The 24672-nt window shown below is 42.6% G+C and overlaps 1 protein-coding gene across 5 annotated transcripts in view; it reads right to left on the minus strand.

Moving 5' to 3' along the window:
* The window catches only part of ADAMTS2 (ADAM metallopeptidase with thrombospondin type 1 motif 2), a 328102-nt gene that overhangs the window by 135683 nt on the left and 167747 nt on the right, over positions 1 to 24672 (minus strand). For all 5 annotated transcript variants that reach the window (XM_083728369.1, XM_083728368.1, XM_083728366.1 and 2 more), the window contains one exon: positions 764 to 917. In XM_083728369.1, coding sequence (XP_083584495.1) covers positions 764 to 911 — 148 coding nt within the window. In that variant the 5' untranslated portion in view covers positions 912 to 917. The remainder of the gene's footprint in view (positions 1 to 763; positions 918 to 24672) is intronic.

Below are 24672 nucleotides of genomic sequence, written 5' to 3' on the forward strand. Positions count from 1 at the left end.
CGCATGGAAGACCGTGACGAGTGCCAGAGCACACGGAAACGCCATTTACCTTCCCACTGCAGCGGTACCTATTTATCTACTTGCACTGGCATACTTTCAAACTGCTGGGTTGGCAGAAGCTGGGACCACCAACGCGAGCTCACCCTGTCACGGGGATTCGAACCGCTGACCTGGAGGCTCAGTTGTTTAGACCACAGTGCCACCCGTGTCCATATATATACACACACAAATACACACACACCACTTGACAGTGCAATGTATGAACAGCATCTACTGAATAAGGTTGTGCTGGAGGTGATACAAAACACTCAATCAGTGGTGATTCTTGCCCATATATAAGCATCACAGCATCGCTGACTGCTACATGAGCATGTGCTAACAGGCACAGACCTCGACACTCCTACCCTGCAGAATGCCATGCCAGTTTATATAAAGTGGATCTGCAATTTTCCTTCCAACTGTAAAGGTCTCCACTCCTCAACCATTTCATGACTGGCCTATGCTGCCTATTTCCAACATCGAAAGAATCAAAAGTCTGTTCAGGAAGATGCTGATTGCTACCATGCTAATTTAACTTTGACTCATATTCCCCCAAGCCCCAGTTCCTGCAAATCTTCCAAACAGTAAAAACTGAAGCATAGAATGGAGACAGAAGGAATTTCTTCCATCAAAGACACAAGCAGATTAACAATTATACTGGCCATTGGACGCATGCTTTTAGCTGAGCTTTAAACATCGCTTGTAATTAACATCTCAGCCTTACCTCTATGCTGGATACCTGGTTGCTCACTAGGAAGCGCTTTCTTGGCCGCTGCCCTGCGATACACCACGTGGGTCCTCCCTTCCTCCTCCTCCTGCTTCCCCTTCTGCAGAGGTTCAATGAAGAACTCGTCCTTGTCTGTGCGAATCATGCCAGCCTGAAGTGACAGGGTAAAGATTGAACATTTCAGATTACTGCCCATGCAGCAGCGGACATTTTGAATAAGACTTCACAATATGCTTAAGCACACTTTAGCACTCCCCAGAGAGCAGTTAGGAAGCAGAGAGTAAGCAAGGTGAATTCTTTATTAGATACAACATCAGTGTCTCAGCTCGACAAGGAAGGACAACGGTGACACATCTGACTGAAGGGATTTCTCCTGGAATTTAATTAACAAGGGCTGGGATCCAAATATATGGGAGGAGAGGGAGTCGTGATCAAAACACCCCTCCAATGGAAGAATGCTACCAGGTGGAGATGCTGGTAGATGCTCTACCACTAAGTTACAGCCTTGACACCTTTCAAAATACTTTTTTATTTTAAAAAACCAACACCTGAAAATTCAAACCAATATAAGAACAGGGTAGAGTGACTCTCTGGGGATGTTCCTGGTAAACATTTCAGGGATGGTCCCAGGCATCTTTTTGTTGCAGGCATGTTCGCGAGCAAAAATTTGACACAGCTAATTGAGTTCTGCTCTGATGATATATAAGCACCAAGGTAACTGAATTGTAAAGCCCCGTCATGCAACTTCCCAATGTAATTTAGATAGATTCCACATTCAACACAAGAAGAAAGACATCAGGGCAAAACCAGCCAAAATGATTAACAAGCACTGAACTGAGGAGGCAGAGTTTGATTTCATTTATTTATTTTTAACTATTACGGCAAGAAAATGTCAACCTGAAATGTAATTCTGCTTCAGATTTCTGCACCTGTTGGTAACCAAGTTTGCAAAACAGTGCGTGAATGCTTAGCAAATATGGCCTGAAAAGGACTTCCATGTTCAGACAAAATAAAACCCCAATTGTTTCACATTTAAATCTCAGCAGTGAGACAAAACAATTCAGGATGGGTTCTGTATCATAACGCCTTCCCACCCCAGCCCAAGTACTTCTGCTGGAGACCTTTTATGATAAGGCAGGATAGATATTTCCCTCCTAATGTCAACAAGCAATTGATACAAACTGAAAACATGATCCATCCATAGTTGTAGCCTTTTAATTTTAATGGGACCATTAAGGTCACTGCAGCAATTATGGCATGGATGAGGAGGAGAAAGAGGAGGGGGCCTGTCCAGATGAGGGCAACCTACCTGGCAAAAGATTTAGTGTCTACTGGCACTGCCGAGATGGGGCAGAAAGACTGGCATGTGAGTAAGATGCCAACACCCATTTCAGCTGCTACTTGATTTTACCTACTGAGAACAGGACATCTATGGGAGGCCATACAAGGGAACAGTGCCAGGGTAGGGGGACGGCTATACTAAGGATATGCGTGGTATGGAAATGCAATGCTAACTGCAAAAGCTCACGTGAAGAGCTTGCCCTGAGATTTGATGGCGAGGCAGCCTGCAAGAGATTTGCCAGCAAAAAGTATTTCTACTGGCTTCCTTCCCAAACTGATTAGACTCCCCATCCCTTCTTTTCCAAATATCTGTGCCAAGATTGTCAAGGACTCGGCAGCTTCCTGCAGCAAAGGGATGCTTGAATTGATTGACATCAGCAAAGATTATGTGAAAGAACTAGACTCTATGGGAAGCTCCATGGACTTAACCCCACCAACAGTTACGATTGGCTAAATCCAACTGGCTTAACTGAGACTTTTGCATGAGTAATTGGACAGCATTGTCTAATGGGTGCCTATTATGCCCCTTCCCCATTATTCAGGCCCTCAATATATCCACTGTTGAGCCATAAATGTCTACTGGCATCTCCAGGCTCATCAGCTCCAAGTCAGGTGGGTTGCAACATGAGCATGAGCTCAGTCAGTCATCTTCCACCCTCTCCATTTGATTTACATGCTAGGAATCTATACGTATTATTTACTGGAGTAGTTTTGTGTATTGGTTTAAAAGCAGAGCATAATGCTGTTATGGGCTTTAAAAATAGCAGAGTAAGTAGAAAGAAATAATGAAACAACTTTTGCCCTCTAGATATACAAACAAAAGCAGACCCACAAACAAAAGCAGGAAGGTGTAGCACCCTACAACTGAATAGGATAAAAAAAACCCAGCTTTGACAAAAAAAGACCTTAATTTGTTACCGAGGGGTATGTGACACTTGCTTGGAAAATAAAATGCAGTTTGTTTGGGTTGAATGCAACTGGATACTGGAGGAGAGAGGGAAGCGTATGCTAAACTGAAGAGGCTATGCATTCATATGCAAAGGTGAGATAACTGTGGAATAATCCCTAGGTGTGCTGTATTAAAAATAAAATAAAATACACCACATATTTTCTCTTTGATTAGTTCACTTCAAGACCAATGAGATTTTAATCACACTGCATGGGTTAATTAGCTTCCCAAAGTCTGGGTATCTGTGCTATCATTGGCTGTTTCTTACAAATGGTTCCCTGCCCACCTACAGTTGTGAATGCAGCCATCTCAGCGATGTTCATCAATCTGCTGCGGTCCAAGTTGTGCCTATTAAACAAATATTTATGCTCTAATTATCACTAAGTTTCTCAACTCATTGACATTGCACCTTACAATTTTCTCCTTGAAATATCTGCCACATATGCTTTGTGGCTTGAGACCAAAAAAGCATGTGCCACCATACATGTATTAGTCTTTAAAGAAGCCACAAGACTCTTAGATCGTTTTTTCTTGGTAATCATCCGTAAGACTGGTGCTGGTGCCTTGTTTTTGTTGCCACTTCTGCCTACAGCCTCGTCTCTCTCCCAAATGTGCCTTATGGATGCCCACCACTTTTACTCCTAGGACATACATAATCGTATGTACAGTATAAACCAGGGATTGTCAACCTGGTCCCTACCGCCCACTAGTGGGGTTTCAGGATTCTAGGTGGGTGGTTGGGGGTTCTACAGCACAAGCTGAATCCTTCCATCGAGCACCCCTGGCATAAACCATTAAATAAACTGCAACAATGAAGGCCAATGGGGCCACTGGATCTTAAGGAAGTATGGGGCAGCAACAGTGAGCAGTAACAACAAACAGCTCATACTGAAATGCGTACTTGGTGCAATCTCTGCTCCACAATTCAATAAATACAGCATTTCCACAAATCCTTTTTTCGTTCTCCCACAAATCTTTCATCTTTCATCAGAATCAGAGCACAAAAATCAACCTTCAAGCATGGCTGGCTGTTTTTTAAATTTTAATCTTGAACTGAAGGAACTTGAGTCTGAACCCCAGCTTTTTCTCACATGCTTGAGAGTAGTGTTGTCAATGACATCACATCAGCAATTTGCAGAGGGACTCAAGATAGTGCTTGAATGACACAGATAGAAAAACACTGGGTTTTCTTTTGATTTCTGCTTATTGGCCTTATATGCCTTAGTCCTCCGCCAGCTTCCGCTCACCTTTCTCAATTAGCATGATAACTTAATTTAAATATATAGTTTGCTGAACTATGGGACACTGGTTTGTGTGTATGTGGTTTTTTAGGGCTATCTGTCAGACTCCTGCATAGCTTTATTTTCCGATTTCTGCACCCAGGACCACTGCAATAAATTCTAGATTTTTTGGAAGATGACAAGGGAATTAAGATTATATGTGTGCACCACTCACATCCTATGCTTCTCACCATTTCCTTGAAGTCTCTCAGCCCCACTCACCTCACAGAGTGTTTGTTGTGGGGGAGGAAGGGAAAGGAGAATGTTAGCCGCTTTGAGACTCCTTAAAGGGAGTGAAAGGCGGGATATCAAATCCAAACTCTTCTTCTTCTTCTTCTTATCAACCAGGGTCAATGAGCAGCAAGCTGAATTAATGTTTTTTGATGCAGGAAAACACACCTTCTGGTGCAGCCAGGTTTTATATTACAACAAGTGGCATAACAGGTGTGACAAGCGCACTGGCGCAGCAGAGAAGGTTTGGCTATTGCGGGAATGCCGCCTTGCCTATGATGAATTCTTTCCTTCGCTGCTTCCATACTTGTCCCAGGGTTGTACCAAGAATAATGTCTGAAAAGCACCTAGATTAAATATCACTGCTGCTCATTATAAAGTTATAGCAATTTCCTTACAATGACTAGATGACTAAAACAGAGAAGCCACATTCTGCTTTCAGCACTAGCAAGGTAATGCTCAGCAAAGATTCAACAAAATCACTGGAGTGCTTCTGGAATAGCTCCATAAGACTGAAATCGGCATTAGGCCTTGGAAACATTAAAATTCCAGCTGCTGAAATAAAGGAATAAGACAGCTCAGAAATATCTGCAAATACTACTGCTCCTTGTGTTTTCTTCTGGCTGTATCAAGACCTGTAATTAAATAAGGGTGCAAAGAGCGTTCGTGAATATGTCTCCAGTGGTCAAAACTGCATCAAGGATGTTATACTTTTTGGTTCTGTTTCTACTTCATGCTAATTTATCTTTCTTTATTTGCTTACTTTTTTCTAACTTACTGTCCAGTTCAAAGTAAGGCAGGATAAAAATCAATAGTTATTTCATGTTAATGGGCTTTTATTGGCAAATAGTATTTCTCTTTGCACTCAAATAGCCCGTGTACTGTATTTGGTTCAGATTAAATTTTTAGAATTATTATTTCATACATTTGAGTGTCATGTAGGATCATACCCATCAATGTCTCTGTCTAATTGGGGTGCTGTGTTCATTAGTCACAGCCTGACAGCAAAACAGGTTTTTTTAAGGCCATAAGTATTAAGTCATTCACTTCAATAATCTGTGCTGAACCTCTGAAGTTATCAATCGAGAGTAACTGTATAGTGTCATATAATCTTGGTTTACAGGATACTGATCAAAGTGAATGGAGCATGGAGCAGAGGTTTCTAAACTGGGATCCACATCAGTTAATACAATTACAAACCATACAGCATCTAGCACAGAGAATTACAATTACTACAACAGATAGAAGAATAATTAAGTGGTTCCCCAAGGCCCTCAGCAATTTTCAAGTGCTCCATGGGGGGTGGGGGTGGGGAAGGTTGGGAACCACTGATGTAACATATTTGAGGAAACTATATGTGAACAGATCTCTTTCCCCCAACGTGGTTTTGGTTTTGGGTTGCAGTATTGATCACCAGCGCAATGTATGTCAAAGGTAAGTATAAAAGCTACCCCCAAGATTTTAGATTCGCCAGTGACCTTTACAAGCCAAATAATCCAAGGCTATGTACACATTCCCATTTACTCTGCATGCAGTACACCCCAGCGCTGGTTTGGGAAAGCAGTGTACACAAGGCACGTGTCACAATCCATTATCTATCCCATCATCTCTTATTAAATATTGTGTTTTGATGCATTTTCCTCCAAACCAGCTTCGATCCACATTGAACTTTAGCACAACTAAGCTGCGTTTAAAGCTGGTAATGTGTACATGGCCTAAATCTGCAAACCTCCTTCTCTAAACTAAATTGACCTACTGATATTAGCCCAAGGGAAGCATTTCTTCCCATTTTCAACTAGGGCAAATCCCCTTTCCTGACTTTAACATATTCCCCCTTTTCCTGGGTCATTTCCGCTGCTGTAATCAACCACATTAAAAAAACCACAGTGAACAGAGTGTGTATGTATGGGTGTGGGTGTGTGATAGCTCAGCCCCTTTGAATGCTACCAATTCCTCATGAATTCACTTGGCTTTCTTTAAAAGTTTAATTTGCTGGTGTGTTTGGAATTGACAGCAATCTCCAGTTTTGCAGCTTGAGGTCCTACCGTTAATTAAATGTCTCCTCTGGCTGAACAGCCAGCAAGTGCCTTAATTGTCTCCTCATTCACATTCACATCACAGCTTCATGTTCTAGACCCGTAATGAAGGAAGCCTGCACAGCTTCTACAGCTGCTTCTCAAACGCTCTGGAGTTCAGACCCATCCTGTAGCCCCGGTTTTAATTAGCGTTCGTTTCCTGCCCATTAGGATGAACATATGTACCATCCATTCTCACTATATAAGCAGAGTAGTACCTCTTCTTTTTTAAAACATGCAGCGAGGCAAAAAATGACATGTGCCTTCACTTGCATTTGATATTAGGGTGGATGAGAAAACCTAACGGATGTATAGGAATAGAAAAATTATACAAAATACTACTGTAAACTCCTACAAATGCTGACCTATATGTAAGAATAAAGCTAGTCTTTGATTTCTGTTAGCACGACCGTAGTCAACCAGGAACTACCTGTGGATGTGAAGAGGAGAACTCAGAGTAGACAAAGCTGGGGACACTGACAGTGAGCAAAAGACCTCTTAAGGCCTTAGGAGGAATTCTGTTGAAATGAATTGAGCATGCATTCCACAGCTCAATTTGAGGACCAGGCCTCCAGGTTCGTACACGTTAAGAAGCTATGATTCCAGGCCCTACAAACTCCATGGTCTGTGACTGGGAATTAAGTCTAGGGAGCAAGACATAACATGTATTGGTCGTTGGGCAACTGCTGTGTTGTCAGCATCCTGGTAGAACCCACAGTATATACCTGCCCTGGTTCCTCATTTAATGCATAAGCTACTTGGTCAGCATGCAGCCCAATACTGTGAGTGTGTCATAGTCTTGCAGTGCTAGCAGCATAGTGTGGATGTACCGTATATGGGGTAAAGGGTCAACCCCTTTATGCATGGGCTTCACAGACAATTACTCAGGGTGAATAGCTCACCAAGTGTTTACCTGAGGAACAATGACAACAAATGCATATAAACTGAAGTCGGGGCAGGGGGCGGGGAATGCAGTTGGAACTAGTAATCTCTTAAAACTCATGCCCTCTTCCATCTGACAACATTCCAACACATGCATCCTCTCCAAGCTGTTGTTCCATGCTCTCCCTACAACTTCCCCCTCCCACTCAGGGCCTGAACATTCCCTGCTCCAAGCAACCCCCTCCCTCCAACCACAAAGCCCAAACAAGGATCATTGTATGCACATGTTTATCTCCCATGCGTCAATGGCATTTATTCCCAAGGCTAAGGCTGAAACCTCTACAGTGGTACCTTGGTTTAAGAACAGCTTAGTTTATGAACAACTTGGATTAAGAACGCTGCAAACCCTGAAGTAGGTCTTTTGGTTTGTGAACTTTGCCTTGGAAGCAGAACATGTTCCGCTTCCTGTTGAGTGTAAACTGAGTCCCCCGCTGCTATGGGAAAGCTCACCTTGGTTTAAGAATGCTTTGGTTTAAGAACAGGCTTCAGGAACAGATTAAGTTCGTAAACCAAGGTACCACTGTACAAAATTTCCCCTCCACCCTGACAATATGGGCTTAAAAATAATGAGCATGATAGCATCTTTCTTTCTCTATATGGATTTCTAGAGCCAAAGAAATACCGAATAAACTGTGCAGAATGGAAAACCCATTTCAACTCCCCTTCTTTAAAGTAACAGAAGCACTGAGAAAGGATTGTAAAGCTTTGGAACCTTCTGCCACATTCTTGCTGGATGTTAGCAGTACCCTGAAGCTATAATATTTATATAGCCTCAAGTTGGGAGGGGGGAGGTGGAGAGGAAGTTTTAAACTCAAGCCATGCGTTTCTTGTATTTCATTTAAAATTCTATAAGCAGACTATTTTCAAGCTGCTTCTTTTTTTAATGCATGTTTACACTTGTACAAAGTCCCATTAGGACTGGGAAAGAAAATGTTAAAAATATTATAAAAATATTTCCCAGGGTAACATTGCATTGATCTATTAGTCTGCTTTCTACATTAAGCACAGGGCAACCCTGAGCAAATGAAGTGAGGTGATTTATGTTAGGCTACGTCTTCGCTGCTTATGAAAATTTCACTTTTAGCGGCAACACAGTTTTGACAGGATAGCCCGGTAGCTTGCAATCCAAGCCCCAGAGTGCTCTGCCAGCACAAGCCTGGCGGACCATTGGGCTTTTAGTCGTCTGACAATAATTCATGCTCGGTAAATAATAATGACAGCAGGACTAAACTTTGAAAGCACACGTGGGCCATAAGACTCGATAGTTAATAGACGTGGGGGTGTGCTTACCATCAAGCCAAAAATTCTCAACTCTGACTTGAGGAAACCCAAACCCTGAAGAAATAATGAGTTATGAAAACTATGCTATCTAGTCCCATGGCTCTCAAGCACGCACACACACACCATAGTACACCAGTGGGTCTTCACAGGGCAAAGTGAGGTATGCATGCATAGACTGAGGTCTGCCAACACAGAGGGGGGTCCTTTCCTACCCCTCTACCCCAACCCGCATGCCCCCTAAACTTGTTCCAAGGTTTTCCCCAAGCCTCCAGAGCAGATTTAGGGCACCTGATGAGTGTGTTCAGGGACAGGAGAGGGGAAAAGTCCTCTTGTGTCAGTGGATCTTGTCCAGGGCATGTGGCAATTCAGCCAAATCCTGCCCCAAAATAATAAAATGCATTGGATACAATAAAACAGCAAAAGTTTCAATAAAAACAATTCAAATTCCTACATATCGTTTATCCATCAAAAATCATTTATCCATCCCTTTCCTCACCAGCAGCTTGCCTCACAAGGTACTCCAATGGATGGCTGGAAAATCATATGGGAGATACACACAGGCTTCCTGACCATCTATGTAAGTTATTTTGTACAATTTTCTTTGTGTTAAAGATTCAAGCTTTTGATCAATACGGACCGGTTATATGTTGTTGGTGTAACAGCAGCCAAGAGGAGAAATAGAAAGAGGTGCTATATACCAAGCTTCCATGCCATGATCACTGGAAGGGCTCCCAATTCCCCCCCAAAATTTTCCAAAGGCAACCCAATACATTTCCAAACTCTCCTCAGCAACTAAAAGGGCAGCAGTAGAGGGTTGAGAAAGCAGAGATTGATGAGTCAATGGTTATATGCGCTTCAATGTATGCGCTTGCGAGCACAGAATGACAACTGGCAGCTGAAAGAGAACCAACATCCAACATTTGCAATATAAGCAAAGCAGGCAAGGAATTTTGTGGTATCTTGAAGACTAGCAGATTTACTACGCCGCAATGAACCTGTTTGTCTTTAAGCCAAAGGACACTTTGAAAGGTGTCTCTCCTGCCTGATACACTCGCAAGATACTTGGCTTTTCATGGGCTCTTCTGCATCTACCAATTTGAAAAGGAGTCTTGCTATTTCACTCTAAAAACAAAACATTGTATAATTTAACATTATTTCAGTAACTGCATGTGTACCGCATGATCCTGGAGGATATCACATTGCCATCTTCACCATATCTTGGAGGCTCCTAGTGCCATGCAACCAAGGGTAGGCAAGCAGCACAAATGGACACAAGATGGCCCAGGGCCACTGGGCTCCCACCGCACAGCACACGATGGTCCTGTGGCTCACCGTGACTCTTTCTTTGTACCCTGCTTGTGCCTTGAAACTGACAGCACCATTAAAAAAATGCAAAAATGTTGAAATATGGCCTAATGATATGAAGAGTACAAATTCCATCATCAATCTGGTATGTTCCAATTCAATACTTAAAAACAATGAAATAGCAGTGGCCAGCAGGACCCAGGGGATGGTGGTGACTCAGTATGAGCTGTCTGGTGGGGACAAGAGGGGTGGGCCAGGCAACTGTGCTGAGCAGAGCTCCAGGCCCACATGCCTGACCTCGCCAACACCACCAGTTTTGGGTGGAAGCATGTCAGGGATGAAGTCTGCATGATTATGATGGCAGGACCGGTGGTGCAGGCACCACCGCCTTGGGATGGCAACTTATCTGCCAATTAATTAGTAAGCAGCTGGAAGTTGTGGGGAGGTTTTTCCAACCATCACACCAGTGGGGAAGGGCATCAAGGGCAGCTTACCAACAGAAAATATGGCAGATGGGGCTGGTGCCACTTACTTTCCAGCAAGAAAGCTGCTTGTCCAACAGTAAAAGTAAAATCTACTATATAAAAACTTCATATGACTTAAAAAATAATAATAGTATCATTGGTAAACGCTGTTGCAGAGTTACATAGATGTTACCGGGGTGTTTCCTCAGAGGGCTGCATCCAAATAATTCTGACCAACCTCCCCATCACCTCATGGACCATAGCACAGGTATATGCTAGCTAACTTGCCATGTTTCTTTACTGTCCAAGGATTTTTATCAGACACATTGGATTGGTGTGAATTCCTATCGTCAAGTATAAAAAGTGTTGCATCCCAGAGCCTGTATTACGTTAGATATGAATTAGCCCTGGCAGATTCCTTTTACCACAAATGGAGGTTAATCAGTCTAAGCAGCTGTTCTGGGTTCTCGTGTGCAGTGTTGGCACAGCACACTAATTAATTCATGGCCGTCGTTTCCTCTCAGGGCAGTTTCACCCAGCTTGTTACAGAGGTCACTGGCTGCAGAATCGGGTCTGCAAAGAGTTAAACAGCAGGTTTTACATTTCACAGAAAATGGAAGGTGTGAAACAAGGAGCTTTGGCAAAAAGAAAAAAAGAAAGGGAGAAAAAAGTGCAGCCCGGCAGCCCACAAGCACATGCAGGTACTGAATGTTAAAGGGGGAAAGAATTATTAAAGAACTGGTGAGAGTGAAAAACGATAAATGTGATAGATCAAGGACCCACAGCTTGATTACTATTGTTGCAAGCTGGGCATAATAATTGCAATTCTGCAAAACAGTATTCTCAATCTTAATCGGAGAATTCTGGAGAGGCAGTGCAAAAAAAAATATCGAGTTCATAAATTTGTTCTTATTAAGATCCTAGGGAGTTGAATTTATCCAATTTCAATGTAAGTCATTACTGCAAAAAAGAGGGTGGGGGAGAAGAGCGCTCAAGCACAGAAAAAAATCTCCCCTTAGCAGTAAAAAAAAAAAAGGCATGCCTATAGCTTTGTGAAGCACACAGGATATACAAATAAATGCTGGTTTAAAAATCCACCACAGAGTTTCCATAATACTTAGTGTTCAGACATTTTGAAGGATAACAAACAGGTGAAGCCCAAACTGAATTATGGATACTGGGGGAGACTGATGTGAATTAATTTAAGCAGGGACAGTAAGGGAAACAGATTCAATTCCATGGATCCACGGAGCTCAAAGTCGTGTACACAGTTCTCCCTTTTCTTATTTTAGGCTCACAACAACCCTGTGAGGTAAGTTAGTCTAAGAGATGATGACTGGTCCAAAGTCACCCAATGAGCTGACCGGGGATGTGAATTTTAGTCTCCCAGGTCCTAGCCCAGCACGCTAACCAGTGATGGCATGTACAGGCAGAATTACAGCTGTGGCTTCAGTGGAGCAAACATAATACACTCCCCGCTCCCCGACACACTACTTTAAGCCATACTATGGCTCAGATAACATTACTGGGATGTAATGTAATGGATGCAACCCTGCTCCCTTCCTTTGTGCTGTAGAATAGGGTTGTGTACATAAAAGGATTTGTGCATACAGCATTAACACCTTGTATTAAGCAGGCTGTTTAATACCCTTTTTGAGTGTTCATGTGTTCCTCATCAAGAGGAAGGCCATGTTTGCTGACTCTGCTGTTGTGTGTTCTTCCCCATGGGCTGTCCCCACATTGGAAGTGGGGTGAGTCTGATGGGGGAAGGACCTGCCTTATTTAGAACCCTGAGCAATCAAGGAGAAGAACCTACATGGTAAATGAAACTCTCTACTTCAACCCTATGCATGGATGACGAGGGGCTGAAATGTAGTATAAACACCGACAGTTGGGAAACAGTAGCCTGCAAGTGCTTCAATTGGAGAACAGCCTTTACCAAAGGTGTCATGGACTTTGAAGACACTCAAACTCAGGACAAAATGGAGAAACGTGCTAAGAGGAAGGCACATTTGGCAAACCCTCACCATGATCGACTCCCGCCCAGAAACGAATGTCTCCACTGTGGAAGGACGTGTGGATCCAGAACTGGCCTCCACAGTCACTTATGGACTCACTGTTAAGACTGTGTTCATGGAAGGTGTGGCGATATCGCCCCTTTAGGACTGGTTTATGGGAATGGGTTAGATTAGAACCTCCAAAATAATGAGCTTACATACAGCTGTCCCATGTTGAGGCCAGTGTCACAAGGCAATTGGGTGGAAGTTCCCATAAAAACTAGATTGGTGGGAGCTCTCGGCAGCTAGCCAAGCCGAGGTCAGCATCTATTTGGGCATCTTGTTCTATTGCTCAGTCTACTGAGATTTAAGTGTAAGCATTTATGTTAATTAGCTGGAGAAGAAGAAGAAGAAGAAGAAGAAGAAGAAGAAGAAGAAGAAGAAGAAGAGGAGGAGGAGGAGTAGTAGTTTGGATTTGATATCCAACACTCCCCCCTTAAGGTGTCTCAAAGCGGCTAACATTCTCCTTTCCCTTCCTCCCCCACAAGAGACATTCTGTGAGGTGAGTGGGGCTGAGAGACTTCAGAGAAGTGTGACTGGCCCAAGGTCACCCAGCAGCTGCATGTGGAGGAGCGGAGACGCGAACCCGGTTCCCCAGATTACGAGACTACCGCTCTTAACCACTACACTACACTGGCTCTAAGTTAGTGTTTGTTGTTTTCTTACCTTCTGAGCTATTTTAAACTCTATAACTATTTGGAGTTTTTCTCTCTTGTACAGTTTTGTTTTAGTAAAGTCTGCGTATGGTTTTATAAAATTTGGTCTGGTCCGAGTTCCTGAACCCTTTAATTTTGACCACGCTTTTCGCAGCAAGAGTCATCCGCCACAGATGACGATCTTAGTTGGCTACGAGTGAGCGTCAAAGAAGAAAGGAAGGAAGGAAGAAGTGGCAATGGGGTGGAGGCAATGAGTGCAGCTCTGTCTTCCCTTCCCATGTTGGGTAACACGTAAAGGTGGACCAAACAGGGTTTAATTGGTGGTGGTGCCTCCGCTCTAGTAATCTATACTGGATGGGGTGTTTTCCTCACTGGAATTCTTCAAGAATAGAGGCTGGGGGTGTTGAGGGTGCAGTAGCCTCTGGATTTCCTGCATCAAGCAGGACTAGATTGTCTACAAGGTCTACAGCTGCCCAGAGTGGCTAGGGAAACCCAGCCAGACGGGTAGGATATAAATTATATTATTATTATTATTATTATTATTATTATTATTATTATTATTATTATATTTATTTATAACCCCCTCCAACTATAAGATTGTAGGAGACTCTGAAAACGAAGGAAAGGTTAGAAACAATCGCATAAAGAAGCTTTATGAGGACCATGTACAATCTTTCAATGGTTATATTAGTGTTATCTAAGTACTGCTCCCGCCAAGGTCAGCACAAGCCTCCTCACTGGATTCACTTAAGAGACACTCCAGGTGTATTACACAAAAAAGCAAATCCAGCACCCAAAGAACACCTCCCAGATTTCCAGGTTCTATTCCTGTGGATCTGCACTGCCTGCTCTCCTCCAGAGCACCTTGTTCCCAGATGCTCTAACGTTGCAGCTAATGATGCAAAATATTCTTTAAAAAAAAACCAAGAACAAAAACCCCAGCCCTTTCATTTCAGCACGCAGGCTTCCCATTTTCACATTTTTCCTTCAACATACCATCTGTGCTATGGCAACAGTAATGAGAAGAGTTCTGACACTTCAGGCAGAACTGGTGAAACAAAAGCACACTGAAGGAAGGTCCAGCAACATCTAGAGACCAGGGGCAAGAATATGATAGGCAAGGAGAAGGGAAACAGACTGAAATGCTTCCGAGGAGAGAGGTGAAAAGTCAATGTTAATAACAGAAATAGATCGCGGAGAGGAAAGATACTAGAAGCTGTGCTAAATTGTAGTGGCCGAGAGGCAAAACGGCTGCAGGGCCTAGGCCGTGTCCAGAACAGCATTCTTTCCTCATTTAATTCATTTCTTCCTTGCTGTGCCATTCCTTACCTACAGCTTTCCCATTCACATGTGTGTAATACTTCTAGAATTGCAAGATTTTACCTTTCAAATATGCTTTATGCATCATTGGAGCCGATACGTTATATGCAGAAGCCGTGCAAGTGTTGAGTTGTCTCTCAAGAGGACTGGCACAAATGTTGAGAGCAGAAGCTGGGCATGGGCTTCCCAGACAGGGATTAGTAGCAATAATTGCTTCCAAGGACAAATGTCTGGGGCCAGCCGGGTTCTACACGAAGCGCAGATGTAGAGCATCAGGGAAAAGCCAGAGTCAATAGCTCAAGAATCCATTGTGAATGGTACCAATGCAAGAGTTTCTCCCAATGCAATAGCAGCTTGAAAGGGGGGCCTTTTTTCGGGACATGATAAAGGGAGAAATGACTAAATTGTTCTTCCCCATCTCCTGAAGTCCCAATGTTGCCCAGGCTATTGCTATTAACATTTTTTTAAAGCATGCATATTAATTGATTTATGCAAATAGCAGCAGTTCTAATATTGTCCCAAGAGGGAAGACAGGAGAAGACAAGTACAGGAAGTGGAGATAGGAAGCAGTCACACAGCTTAGGGCAAGGAGTTTGTGGGCGCTGGGGAACCAGCAAAGTAACTTTTTGCTCAAGCAATACACTATAAGCTGCTGAGTATTTATATCTAGCAGGGATCATTTGCAGCAAATCACCTGCCTTAGAGGTGGATACATGTGAAGTGTCGGTGTCACTGCATCAGACAGCCCTGGGCTGGACCAAGTGTGCAGGAAAGGTAGAATATGAGACCCGGCCACTTGCCAAAGCAAAGCTCTCACTTCCAAACCTTGTCACCCTGACATCCAGTAAATTAGATGCAAAATGCAGACAAGTGCTCCCACTTGCATAACAGATCATCAAGCACTGTCATTCTGAAATTAACCAAGTACTCTGGTTAATTGGAAGGCAAAATTCATCATCTGTCTAAGAGAAGCTGAATTGGTCCAAAGCTGCAATGGTATAAAATTCATTGTAAAAACAATAGTCAACCAATAAAGGACCAAGTTTTGGACAAAGTGAGGTCAGTGTGCAGAGACCTGCTCTCTCCTTCATGCTAATATCAATGCCCAAATGGGGCTTATCTTCCATCCTGATCTTCCTCTAGCAGGGATGGGAGGCCTGCTGCCTTTCACCAGATATAGATAGACTCCAACTCCCACTTGCCTGTGTCAGCATGGCCAGTGGTATGGGGCAATGGGAACTGTAGCCCAACAAAAGGCATCACATCTCTGCTATGCAGTGTCTTTTTGGCATGGTGTTTTCAAACAATATAGTGTTGTGGATTAAATGTGTCCCCACCCTTGGAAAGTAATCTCTTTGGAGTCTTCCAACTGTTTGGGCACTTGTCAAAGAGCAAGATTTATGGCTCAAGCAAGCCTTAGTGCAAAATGTGCATGTTAAAACATTAGGGAAGCGGGGAAAACAACAAGCAATAATATGAACCCTGATTCCCCCTGTCTGGTTCTGGTATACTTATTCCACTCCCGTGCCCTACATTAACCTTTTGACTGAGGAAACAGCCACTTCATGACAGAAATAAAGTTGCAGAACCCTGGTGGTTAAGTGTAAGCAGAAATCTTGTGCTTTTTTATAATATGTCTAATGTCATCTTTTCCATCGCAGGAGCAGTTCCATCACTAATTCTGAATCTGCCATAAAGACGCCAGTTTGTGAAGGGTTTTGAAACAGAGCTGTAAACATTTGATCCAGATTGACTATGAGCATGCTTGTTCCAGGTGTGCTTATCCAAAAGCCGCCTCGTGGACTTCAGTATTTTCAACAATGTGGTTTGGAGCACTTAGGGAAAGTATGCATTTCCAGAGGCCATGCAGACATCTGCCCAGCAGCTTGCAGAACCAAATCCTGACGTCAGTACAAGAAAAAAGGACGAGAAAGAAAACGGTCCAAAGGAAATATTATGACACAGATGCAAAATAGCTGGTCCTCCAGCAAGTATGGTGGCATTAAATGCTCAAACGCAAAGCTTTTTTAATGCTGGTTCACTTCACATGATCTGAACCAAACATGCGTGGAACATGCTTGGGATGACAAACCTTCTCAGAAAATCAAATGCACCACCATCTATAAAAGCAGGAAAAAGTTGTTTCTTGAAAGTATCCCGAATGGTATTGGTTTCCCTCACTTCCACCAAGCACAGAAAAGTTCCAGGACCAGCAGGGTTGAAGATTTGCCCTCCTATTGGGGAAGCTGGCATTATGGACCCAAGGCTCAGTGGAGCTGTAGGCAGCGAGCCCAAGGTGAGATTGCAATAGACACAAGACAAGCATTTGGGATTCAATTAGGCCACAACTTCACTGATTACATGTGTTAACATGCTTTGGTGCAGACACTGGGTGTGCATCCTGAATCAACCATCAGCCCCGATTTGGGAGTCTGGAAAGAAGCACCCCCACCCTGGTTCCCTTTAAAGGGGTATCCTGATTCCCTGGACAAGCAGGATTCCGACCGCACTGTCCAACCAGACTAAGGCTCCAACCCAATCCTTTATCCACCATCAAGCTGTGGTGATTGATATGAGACGGGCAATATAGTCTGGAGGCAAATTCCTCCCTGGCCCCAAATATGGCGATCGAAGACTTCCATGGAGACAAGTACCTTCACAAAGCAGCTTACACACAAAATAAACAACCAACAACATATAAAACAAAAACAGTATTCAAAACTTTAAAACACCTCACATCCTCAAAATAGCCAGCACATAAACAACCATTAGCCCAGCACTTGATATTATTGTGGTTTTTATTTTGTTACTTCCACAATACAGTGGTACCTCGGTTTTCGAACGTCTCAGAATTTCTGTCAAATGTTTCGGTTTTCGAATGCCGAAAACCCGGAAGTAACTGCTTTGGTTTTCAAATGCTTTTCATAAGCTGAATGTGCCACACGGTTTCTGTATTGAGTTTTCAGTAAGTAAATGCTTCCGTAAGTAAATACTTTGATTTTTGAACATTTCAGAAGTTGAATGGTCTTCCAGAATGGATTACGTTCGAAAAGCAAGTCACCACTGTACTTGTTATATCTTTGTCTGGGATCATTTGGTGTAGGGTGGGCTAGAAAAACAAAGAATGCATGGGTGAAATCAGAGCAAAAGAGAAAGACAACTCAGCCATGCCACAGTCCAATTAAAATCACCCCATAAAGGCAGCAGTGATGAATCTTCAGAGCCCACTTAAAAACTTGTAGGGATGGAGCTTGTCTAATCTCATTTGAGATGGAATTCCACAAGTGTTGGGTCACTGCTGAGAAGGCCGGTTGAATTGAACAAACATAGCTAAGTTAGGCCCATTAATTTCAGTGGGTCTACTCTGAGTAAAACACAGTTAAATACCCCCCTTGGGTGGAGAGAAGTTGGCAGAAGTGAGTAAAGCTTAGCTGGGAGGAGAAGCCTGAACAAGTGTTTGGAAACACAGAAATCAGCCAGTCTTGCAAACACACAAATGCTCCATATATATATAAATATACGCAGGGACACACAAAGAAAATAGTCTATATTTAGTTAATGGCAAACATATGAAAATGAACTTTTCCAAATTTGTCATGCACTCTTCAGCCCTCTCTCTTCCCTTGGACAAAGAACAGGCAGCTCCACCCTGGATTATATTAGATACTTCCCACAGAATAACAAAGAGGGCACAAAGAGCAACCTCTGAAGTTCCTCCTCTCCTTCTCCTCCTGGGAATTGGAGCAAGTATAGTCCAGCTCACCCATATGGCTGGGTCTATGCTGTACTTGTATGCCAACCCTTTTCTCCTTTTCTGGAGTCAAGTTCAAAAGAGCCATCTGTAGTTCTCCAAAGAAGCAGTACAGCCTGGGGAAGAGACACAGGAAACCCCCGGCACAGCAGGGGGCATAGTGGACCCCTTCACAAAGTTTCATATTTTACATTTTAACACTCTGGCTTACCATTCTCGTTATTTGGGACCTTCTTGGTATCAGTTAGCATTGCTCTTTCTCATTTATTTATATTTTCTCATATTGAGCTGTACATTTATCTTTTCCATTGTAACTGACCTGTATGATGGGTAGGTATGATTCAATATTGCTTTATATGGCTGCAGACAAAACTTGCCTTCATCGTGCTAAGTGTTTGGGAGACAGCTTCTCTTTAGCAGACAAAGCCAACTTTAAAAATTTCCTAATGGCACATGTGTTCCAGGTTCTGCCTGCAGCTGAGCACAGGTCCCTGGACTGGCTTTTGAGAAACTCAAGCACAACTCAAACTCATGTACAGGGAATTGTTTTTCCTAGCACCTGCAACTTGCAAACATTTGCCTCTGCAGATTAAAATTAGGATGTTTGCAAAAAGAGTGGGGATTTTCTCTTCAGTGCTCCTCTTCTAAAATGAGAAAGAGCAACGTTGGCTGATAACAAGCAGATCCCAAATAACATGAATAGTAAGCCTCCCTAAACATTATTTCTATTTCTGCAAACCCTGGAGTTCCCAAAGGATTGCTGGTACCTCTGGTGCCATTTTGGTTGCCAAAGCCCTGGCACTTGAAAAAACGAGTTCACTATTATTATTTATGAGTGAGACCTGCAACAAAATGTTGCCACATAGAATGTTCATGTTCCAGGATATTCTTTACTATTCTTCCTTCCCCCTGGTTTTCCATTCCCCACCCCAGCAGTCAATCAGCACTGCATGCCCACCAAGCAATCTCATTTCTCACTGAATGATTTTTGGGGTTTTCTCTCCTTAAGAAGTATTTTGCAAACCTTAGTGCTTCTGCAAGTCTTCTGATATCTCCCTCTTATATATGGGTAGTGCTGTTTTGGCTACATAAGGATAGACACCCAGATGATGAGAAGAAAAAAAGATTCCCCCTGCACCTTTCAATGAAATTAACGTCCAAGTATAGAAATGCTGTATCCTGTCTGGCTTCCTGCAATGCCAAAGAATGAAATAATAATCTCCTGTGTGCATAATATACTCACCATCACTCTGGCAGCACTGAAACCAGCTTCAGTGCCCACATTTCAGCAGACATCAACATAAGAGCACAGAGGGAAATCAGCGAAGCAAAAAAGAATCGGAGTTGGGAAATGAGGATTAGAGAAGGCTGAGACTTTGCCACAAAAGCCTCAGGCCAAGGAGTTGTAATTTTTTTTGTGTGTGTGGTCATATTTCGTCTCCTTAAATAGCAGCTTCTCTCATCCCCATACAGTACAGTCTCATGCATGTGTCTACTCAAAAGTAAATCTCACCGAGTTCAGTGTAGCTTACTCCTAGATTAAAGGGCATACAACATCAGCTTCAGTCACGCAGCTGGAATTACAACACACATTAGAAACCTGATCTACCTTGGAGAGCCAGAAACTATGATGGGTCCACAACTTCCAAAATTTTAAATTGTCAGGCCTTTCTCGCATTGAATTTTTATGCCAGATTGATCTTGAATTCCAGGGTTAAATGCATCCAACTGGCTTTCTTTGGTCACAGCTGACATTCCTGCAAGTGATGGCTGAGTCTATCCGCGCCAACCAGTTCCACTCCTGTCATCAGTCCGTCTGACTAGCCCTTCCCAATGGCATTTGCGTGTGCACTGTGAACATCTGGAGAGAAAGAGCCTTCATTTTGGCAGCTGTATACTCAAATGCTTCCAAGTAGATTTGGAACCTTGCACGATACCAGCACAACACTACGTCCAGTACACCTTCCCCAGTCCTTCCTATCGTGTTTGCATCCAGAGATAATCATATCCCACTGGTTCTCCTCATTCCACCAGATTTCTGTAATCCCCATCAAATCTATTTTCTCCTTTAAAATAAAGCACTCCAACTCACCCACCATCTTGGCTTGGAGGAACCCAGTATTAGCATATCTATACATGGATGGACTTACTTATCCACACTTCCTCTTGTCCCACTGCTTCCCCCTGGGGAAAGCCGCTCTTTAGCACTCAGTCGGAGCAAATGGCAATTCAGGTTTTCCACAGATTGCTGTTTGTTCCAATTCAGTGCTAAAGAGTGGATTTTCCCTGGGAAAGGAGGAGGGCAAGGAGAAAACCGATCGGACCAGTGCTTTCTAGACATGGGACAAGTGGAGACAAGCACTAGGTGTGACATCCACTGCCTTCTCACCAGACAAGCAAGTCACCATGACATTTATACACCCATCACAAAAGCATCTCTCTGCTTAACTTCTATATTCCTAGCTAGTTTCTCCAAACTGTCTAGTTTGTTTATTTCTTAAGAATGGTACTTGCCCTTTTTGCAGAGACTCATGGTGGAAAACAGCAATTAAGAAGAGTTTCAAACAATGGAACATTTCACAACCGAACCATGTGCTAATCATACCACACTTACCACAATGCTCTAAATGTCCCTCCCTGCCAAAAAGGATTGTCATGAATCCATTAGGGCAGTGGTTTTCAACCAGTGTGCCGTGGAACCCTGGGATGCCTTGAATGATGGTCAGGGGTGCTACGGGCAACACTGGCCTCTGTCCCTCTTTCCTTCCCTCCATCCTCTGATGCCCTCTCATGTCTCTGAGGGAACACTCTACAAGGGAGGATGTTCAAGAAAGGGTGAGAGGGTGCCAGCTCTGTAGGTAGGAGATAGCATAATTGCGCAGAAATAATGTAGTTGGTCAAGGAAGCTATGGACTCAAAAAGGTTGAAAACCTCTGCCTTAGGGAAGCAGAAAGCTCCACTGTTTCTATACAAGGATCACCCATAAAATTTGTACCATAATGCTCTTATATTGGCCCATTGCATGGCTATTTATGCAACATTTAAAAGAGCCTTGCATTCTCCATAAACTGCATATCCCCTGGGGCAAATATAACATTTCCGCTTCCCAAATAAACTAACCTTATACTTAGCAAAAAGAATTGATGTAAGGTGTTTTTAAATGTTCCTTTTCAGGAAAGCCAAGTCATACAATGTGCCACAATCCTTCACTGTGAACCTGCCACACATCCATGTTGAAATGGAGCATGACACACAGCAGGAGGGACACATTTTAAGCTGGGAAAGTGAGGACCACCTACGGATGCCTTTTTCTACCCTGCAAAGCTCACACATGGTTCCAAAGTAGCCCAGGCACCTGGTGCAACTGACAGATGTGCACAATGGATGTTTCCAATTTTAGTAGTGACTCATGGGAGGGAAACCATAGAAAAACACACTTGCAATAAAATCTCATCTTGCACTGCAGCCAGTGTAAACTAGACCTCTAGTGGCTCACTATTTGGCACATAAATGCATGTTATATAGTGCTTAAACCATCATGTGAAAATTATAATGTGTCATTAAAAACCCTAAATAATCATAATATACTCAGCTTCACTTAGCCCTACCTAGAGAGGTAGCATATTGCCATGGAAAACAACATACCTGGTAGCTGGACACACATCCAGCTGACATCATCACTTTTCATCTTGCTTTTTTCATGGGAAAGGGGAGTATGCCATACGTACTGGGCTGCCATATTTGAATTTCATTTAGTGTATTTATTAAAATGTCTGTGGTTTACAACAACTATACATAAAACCATACAATACAAGCCACATAAAAATATTGAAATCAACTAACTGTTATGGAAATATATATTCTTAACCAGTGACATTTACCTAGAAAAAGAGGTGCCAAAACTCACCATGAACACCTCCTTTGTTCTCTTTGAATGGCAATGGCGCCCACCTAAGAGGTGCTGGAACTGAGTTCCTGTGAGTTCCCCCTGGGGAAGAAAAGCCCTGTTCTTAACTGCCTACATAAGAGCAATGAAATAGAAAGTATTTCAGCAGGCATTTAAAAGCTGAAATAGAAGGTGCCTGCTGAATCTCTGTTGGCAGGGTTTTCCACAGGACTGGGCCAATGACATGAAAGACTGTTTCTCATTGTTGTTGAATGAGCCTTGCCAACTTGGGCAGTGACTAACAATGCTCCTGCAGATGGTCTCTGGGATATAAGGGTTCAGATGGTCCCTGAGATACCCTGGACCTAAGTTGCTCAGGGCTTTGTTAATTAATGAGCAATTAATCTGCGACTGTCAGTTTAAAAGAACAACAAAAGAGGAATATCAAGAGAGGAATGCCATATTATTAATGAAATCAGGGCCCTTATTATGAAGTAACTCTAGCTTTGGCAGCGACAAAGTTAGTAAAACATGACACTGATTTGTTGGCATGGAATCCTGTTAAGACCAATCCACAGCCTGTAAATCAAGACATGCTTCTAGATAAAGGTGTCACAAAAGTATGTGCTTTGAAAGGCATGCTCCCTAAAGCAACAGATGCTTACTGAGATCAGACCTCTATTGCAACAAAAAATAAATAGATAAATGGGTTGTTTAGTTACTTAGGCTGAAGAACTTACATTTGCTTTTCACTTATCTTACTTGGAGTTGTGGAAGGTTTGGCTCTCCAGGTGTTGTTGATCTGCAACTCCCATCATCCCTGACCATTGGCCATACTGGCTGGGACAGGTAGGAGTGAAGAACACCAGAGAGCCTGATCTCACTGATCTCATGAGTCCAAGATCAGAGACCTTTTGAAAGGCTGCTGCTCATTAATAATATAATAACTTTCATTAAAACATGATTACCTGCTTGATATGACATAGCCCTGAGCAGCTGACCATAACCTAAACGGGATATCTTGAGTATGCAGGTAAATTATTGGTCTTCTAGAATTTCAGCATATGCTTCTATGATTGACAAATACACCACACATAATTTGTTTCTAGCATCCAGGTTCAGGTTTGGGGTGCTATTAGCCTCACCCATGATGAAACATATGCCTTTCTAAACAAACAAACAAACAAACAAACAAACAAACAAACAGGGCACAGGATGTTTAGTTTCATCTTTTGCATACCACAGTGGAAAAATGGAGGGAGTAGCATGGAGAGAAATGGAAATTTAGATTGTAAAGCCCTTGGAAAGCAACATGTACTCCGGAAAGTGCCCTGGATATCTATGTGAATGAATACTAAAGAATAAAGTAAAAAAAAAAAATGAATGGAGAAAGTAAAAGAGCGGAGCAATATAACAAGGCCAATTTTTAAATTCAGTTTATATAGTGTTACTTGACCCAGCAGAAATGCAAAATAAAAATGGAAATGCTTTTATCCATTTTAAAGATGGTGGATGGCAGGTCATTCATTACAGGGAAGCTACTGAACTTGTCTTGATCAATCCACTGGGCAGCAGGCCAGGAGGCTCCCCTCCCCTTCTTTCCCTAGAGGCAGCTGAATCGATGAACTGGTGTGTGTGTGAAGCTGTGGAAACTGTGGACCTCAACAGAGAAGTATCAGTCTCCTATATGGTGAACATTCTTGTCACCAGGCAATGAGGTCAGAAGGAGGCAAGGAACACTCTGGTTACTGTCTTTGAGTCTCAGTGTTCTGTGTTTTCCTTCATGGGTCAAAATAATGCTTCCACCTTCCAAAGTATGTTGCTTAAAAGAAAATACAGTGGGTCTGTATGCCAGTCTAACTATCAAATTTCAACACATCTTTCATCACAGAAGTGATCGAAGCAAGTTTCTAGAACAGATCAAATGCATCAATAAATAAAAACCCGACGTCTTTGTACTTAAAATGCAATTTCATCAAAACCACATTTATCATCTGGAAAGTGTAAACTTTAAAGAAATGTATGCATTTAGATCTATTGGCAGGAAAAACATACGTCTAAAATGAAAAAAGAAGCATAAAAATTTAAAACAAAATCATTCTAGCTCACCAAGATTGTTCTAAAACTTTAAAAAAACATAAAAATATGAATAGTGCTTGAAAATACTGACATTTTTCATGTTGGCACTTCCAGATGAAGACATTTCCGAAGTCTTGGGTTTATGAAATATTTTGACATTTCAGCTTTTCATTTCCATTCAAAGTAGAGAAAAATGACTTCCAAATGTCAAATTCTTACAGAACAAAATCTCCAGTTTCACAGAACCACCCCCCCCCCGCTCCGTCTCTCTCCCTCTGGATCAAGTTCA

The sequence above is a fragment of the Podarcis gaigeae genome (genome assembly GCF_964106915.1).
Source record: "Podarcis gaigeae genome assembly, chromosome: 2".
NCBI classification, from domain to species: domain Eukaryota; kingdom Metazoa; phylum Chordata; class Lepidosauria; order Squamata; family Lacertidae; genus Podarcis; species Podarcis gaigeae.